The sequence below is a fragment of the Stegastes partitus genome, unplaced genomic scaffold (genome assembly GCF_000690725.1).
Source record: "Stegastes partitus isolate 25-593 unplaced genomic scaffold, Stegastes_partitus-1.0.2 Scaffold209, whole genome shotgun sequence".
Classification (NCBI taxonomy): domain Eukaryota; kingdom Metazoa; phylum Chordata; class Actinopteri; family Pomacentridae; genus Stegastes; species Stegastes partitus.
The window spans coordinates 648,468-653,735 of record NW_007577940.1 but is presented as its reverse complement, the minus strand read 5'-3'; the positions used below and the strand labels follow the sequence as shown (position 1 = coordinate 653,735).

The window sequence follows — 5,268 nt, the reverse complement described above, 5'->3', positions numbered from 1 at the left end:
CTGAGGCTATCGGAGAGAAAGTTTAGCTCATGAAACTTCAGAAATCAAGACATTATCAACTGTTGAGCAATTGTTGTTTGGTTAGAATTGTAGTACAACTGCACTCTCTAAATGAAAACATGACAAATACTACTATTGGCAAAACTTCTAGTACTTGGAATGTTCTTACATGCTCGTACTGCACCATGATACACATACATGTACTTTAACCAGTGTAACAGTGTCAGGGAGCAAGACCCTATCATGTACACTAACCTGAGTATAACACAATGTCATGGAGTAAGACCTTATCATACATGTGGGTCAAAGGTCATTCAGTCTTGAGAAATCTCGCTGTGTAGGTCAGCTGACCTTGCATGTAACCTATATGAAATCTTGTGAGAGCAGCTAACACCAAAACAATATGGTGCCTTGGCATGGAAAACGCCAATTTCGATCGTTTCTTGCACCATCCAACGGTGTATTTACCGCAATCGGAATATGCTGGAGTCATTATAACGTTTTTGATGATCAGATACATTGTCTTATTGATGGTGATGGGATATTTTCACGGCTGAGAAGATCGTTTTTGTGACGAGTGCATGTTGTACAGCAGCATGTAAGAACATGGCCCAAGTGTTAATAACCCTTAGAGGTCTTGGCCTGTTTTGGCCGTTTTTGCATACTTTTAGTTTTGTCTTTATATACCACATAAGAACATGTTTACCATGCCCATGTTTGGTATCTTTTTTTAGCACAACATTCCCTATATGATCTGATCATTATTTTTTTCACTTTAACCAACTATTGTAACATTTTGGGCTCAGAAACACACAAAAAATACAACATCTGATTTGAAGAAATGTATTATTTATGACAATAAAAACCACAAACATGCTTGACAAAGCATTTTAAAAGTTGAAAATGTAACCATAGGTTGCAGATGTGAATTTGAAAAGGTAAATTTAATATAAAATCAATTAAATGCAAATATATACAACTATATATGCAACTATATACGAAGCAGGTGTGGCTTTCTTTCTGTTTTGATCTGTGCCACTCCTGAAAATAATTTCTGTCCAAAATGAGGCAGACGGCCACATTACAGGACCTGCACTTCCAGGGACTTTCTTTCACTTTAGGTTTGTCCATCATAAAAAAAGCGATCACAACAAATGACGGGAGATTTTGAAAGAAACGCGACGTCCACAGTGCCTATTTCATAAGATTAAATTGTACTCGTTTTTTGTCACACATGTTCATAACATCATATCTCCGGTTTTACGTAGTCTATCGACATGAAACAAAAACTGGGAAAGAGATTAAAGTCTGCACTTTCGAGAGAAACTATCTTATATACAATATCGCCATATATACGATACTTTTCCTGTTGTAACATGTCATATGCTTATATCATGCCAGCGTGACGGCGGGCGGTTCAATCTGCATTTTAGTAAGAGGGTGAAAGCCGGGAGTATGAAGGCGCAGCGCCCCTGTAACATTATTTAGACAAACCTCTGAGTTTGCAAAAAACTTTTAAGATATCACACCAACCTAAAAATTCTGTTTAAAGAAAATTTGGCCCTATTTAAAAAAAAAACACAAGCAAATAAAACTACAATCAGTAGATATGTTCCAATGCTGTACTTTTAGCAATTTGCAACAGTTGATGATGTTGGTCAAATAAAACACGATGGATACTCTAACTCTAGTAGCAGATATATGCCAAAAAAAAAAAAATGTCAGCAACAATAAGTAGCCAAAAGCATCATGATCAAAGAGTAATGACAATAAATGTGAAACATTGAAAATATGGATCTTACCTCATGCTGTAGACAATGTTCTGTTTCTCTAAAAAAAAAATACAAGCTGGTCAGCACTTACAAATAGCACCAAGAAGTGAAGCTGAATGTGAGGAGTTAACCATTTCAACACACATCTGATTAGTTTATTGGTCAGCCATTGGGTCTTAAGTGAAGCAATCATTGGCTAATTACTGTGGGTACAGCTATGCATATTTCATTGGCATTGCAAGCTATGGTCCGACGATCTAGCCACAACTTGCAAGTTATTCTTATGGAATGAACTGTTACTCTTTAAAACACTTTCAAACAAGTTAAAAAATAGTTTTTACAAATGATAATCCCAAGTGTCTGCACCTAAACATTGATATATCCCATTCACTCCTGTTCAACTTGAATGGTGAATCTGTGCAGCCAGTTAAACAGAAAAAAGTACAAAACTACTTTCAATCACGATGACTGATGCAGAGCTAGTGCTGAAAGTGACGCTATTATTGACAGCATTGGCAGTTTTGGGAGGTGGTGACCAAATCCTGTGCTGGTGTGACTGAGATATTTGGGTGCACCAGTGCTACTATTGAAAAACTTATTTGGAGCCCTGATCCGAGGTGTGTGCACCTGAACATTCCTATAATATGTTTGCTTCTCTTCATTGTGAATGGTGAATTAGTGCATACAGACCAGTCCTAGACATATCAAGAATCAAGTGCCATGTACTAATATAAAAACACTGCAGAAGTTTCTAGCAATGATGTGATGCTACATGTAAGCTCTGTACCTTTACAACACTCGTGGCTACACATTAGCAGAAGGTTAGGTTCAAGCTTTGTGTTCAGTCATGTTAAACTTTGTGTTTGTTAGTTATTATAGTCTAATATAATATTAAATATAAAGCACAAATGTAATGATAGTAATGACATAACATTACTATGTGATAACCTTATAACCTTAGGTTATTATTTTTACATTTTAAAAATTTCTTTCACTCTCATCCATTCTGGAGTGTGACTGTCATGTCATGCCATGCTATTCAAATGGGGCCTCTGTTAACTTTTTTCTCCACCGTGCACACACATTCTTCTATATCAAGAGTGAGGACATAAGTACATTGGAAAAAGTGTTAAAACCAGCAGTGAGTGATGCTAGATTCAAGCTTTGCACATTCACAGCACACATCTGCAGAAATTCCAAGTTCGACTTCGTTGTCTTCTTGAAACAATTTACATCATGTTGGTGGAATGGTAGCAATTACAAGTCTTCAGTACTTTTAACTTAGGTCATTATTTTTCGATAGTTATTTCTTTCATATCTTTTATTATTCAATACCATCCAACAGTGGACCTTCTTTTCCTTCTTGATTTCTTAATAACAGAATGTTTTAAATGTTTTTATGAAATATTTATCTGGTAATATTTATTTACTTATTGTGTATAGGGGGCTGCAAGGTGGCGCAGTTGGTAGCACTGTTGCCTCGTGGCAAGAAGGTTGCGGGTTCGCGTCCCAGTGGGGGCACCGGAATCTTTCTGCGTGGAGTTTGCATGTTCTCCTCGTGCAGCGTGGGTTCTCTCCGGGTTCTCCGGCTTCCTCCCACACAGTCCAAAAACATGTTGAGGTTAATTGGTGATTCTAAATTGTCCATAGGTGTGAATGTGAGTGTACTTGGTTGTCTGTCTTTAAGTGTGGTCCTGTGACAGACTGGCGACCTGTCCAGAGTGTCCCCTGCCTTCGCCCTAAGTCGGCTGGGATAGGCTTCAGCACCCCGCGACCCTAGTGAGGATTAAGCGGTGTATAGATAATGGATGTTGTTTATAGGATGAAACAATGACTTTGCTGTCAGTATCACCATTTGAGCAAATGTATTTTGTTAATGTATTGACTGGGGAGGGTTATCATTGCTTCCCTCTATACGCAGCAGTGCCAAGTGCCATGTACTAATATAAAAACACTGCAGCAGTTTGTAGCAATGATGTGATGCTACATGTAAGCTCTGTACCTTTACAACACTCATGGTTACACATTGGCAGAAGGTTAGGTTTAAGCTTTGTGTTCAGTCATGTTAAACTTTGTGTTTGTTTGTTATTATAGTCTAATATAATATTAAATATAAAGCATAAATGTAATGATAGTAATGACATAACATTCATTTGTGACAACCTTAGGTTATTATGTTTACATTTTAAAAATGTATTTTATACTTATCCATTCTGGAGTGTGACTGTCATGTCATGCCATGCTGTCCAAGTGGTGCCTCTGTTGTTAACTTTTTTCTCCAACATGCATCAACAAACATTTGTCTATTTACAGACTAAGGATATAAGTACATTGTAAAATGTGTTAAAACCAGCAGTGAGTGATGCTAGATTCAAGTTTTGAACATTCACAGCACACATTTGCATTTGTGTTCTTAGAAGAATTTATATCACACCAGTAGAATGATAGCTTTTAAGTTTTGATAATTATATTTATGTAGCAAATCATTTATTTTATCTGTGTCGATTGCTGAGTGTGAACATTGCTCCATGCTATCTAAGAGGGACCCATGTCATTCTGTGCCATCAAACAGGGGACTTCTATCATTTCACAAAGTAGTAGTTTCCCATCATATGCATCGGCACACATTGTCAAATGTACTGATTAAGGACACAAGTATATCGTCAAACCAACTTAAATTCTGTTCTTGTGAAAAGTGATCAGACTGTTTTGGGACTGAATTTTTTTAGATGTTTTATAAAAGTCTCACATCTGTATTTTAGTGGTTAATTTAAAATTTAAAGAAATTATCATAGTCCTGGCAATTTTATGGGAAATATTGTCCTGGTTTCCTTTTACTTCTTTTTCTTAGATTTCCTTTTTCTTGTTCTGTTTTTTTGATAGTCCTTTATTTTAGTGTAATTTAAAGTTTGAAGCTAATTAAGACTTCCATTAAAGTTTATATTTCCATGCAAAAAAAAAAATCAAATCATGTCTAAAGAGACTGGTCCCTTCAGTAAGTAGTGTGTTAAAAAAGCCCTTTTACAGCCTCAGAGCCTCCCCAGGGCAGCAAGCCATTCAAACAGCTGAGGAGTGTGTGAACGATGTGTGTGAATGGGTCGTTGAAATACCTGCTCCTGTCTGCTGTGGTGCTGCTGAGTGTGCATAATTACACACACACACTTTCCAGTCCCCACTTGGCAAAAATTATAAAACTTCACCAGAAGATTTCAGACATGGTTTTAGCATGATCTAAAGCATGACCAAGAGGGGTCCGGAAAAATGGCCACTGTTGGTAACGAGGGCCACACTTGGTGAGTGTGTAACGATGCTGAAGACCACTCTTGGACAGAAATGCAAGTGTGCGTGCACACACACACACACACACAAACACACACACACACTTACCCTGACCTCTTGACTTCATCTGTAAAGTGCAAGAATGCAGATGTTATGACTTTCGACGTGAACCTTTTCTGTTCCCGTGGGCAAACTCCACTCACATTGAGTGGACACT

General features: G+C 37.4%; 1 gene segment (V, D, J or C); it reads right to left on the bottom strand.

The window, feature by feature from the left end:
- Window positions 1-5,174: 5,174 nt before the first annotated feature.
- LOC103356577 (T-cell receptor alpha chain V region RL-5-like) overlaps window positions 5,175-5,268 on the bottom strand; it is a 2,491-nt gene continuing 2,397 nt past the window's right edge. Inside the window, 1 exon segment of the V gene segment in view lies at window positions 5,175-5,178. Within this exon segment, the coding sequence occupies window positions 5,175-5,178 (4 nt within the window).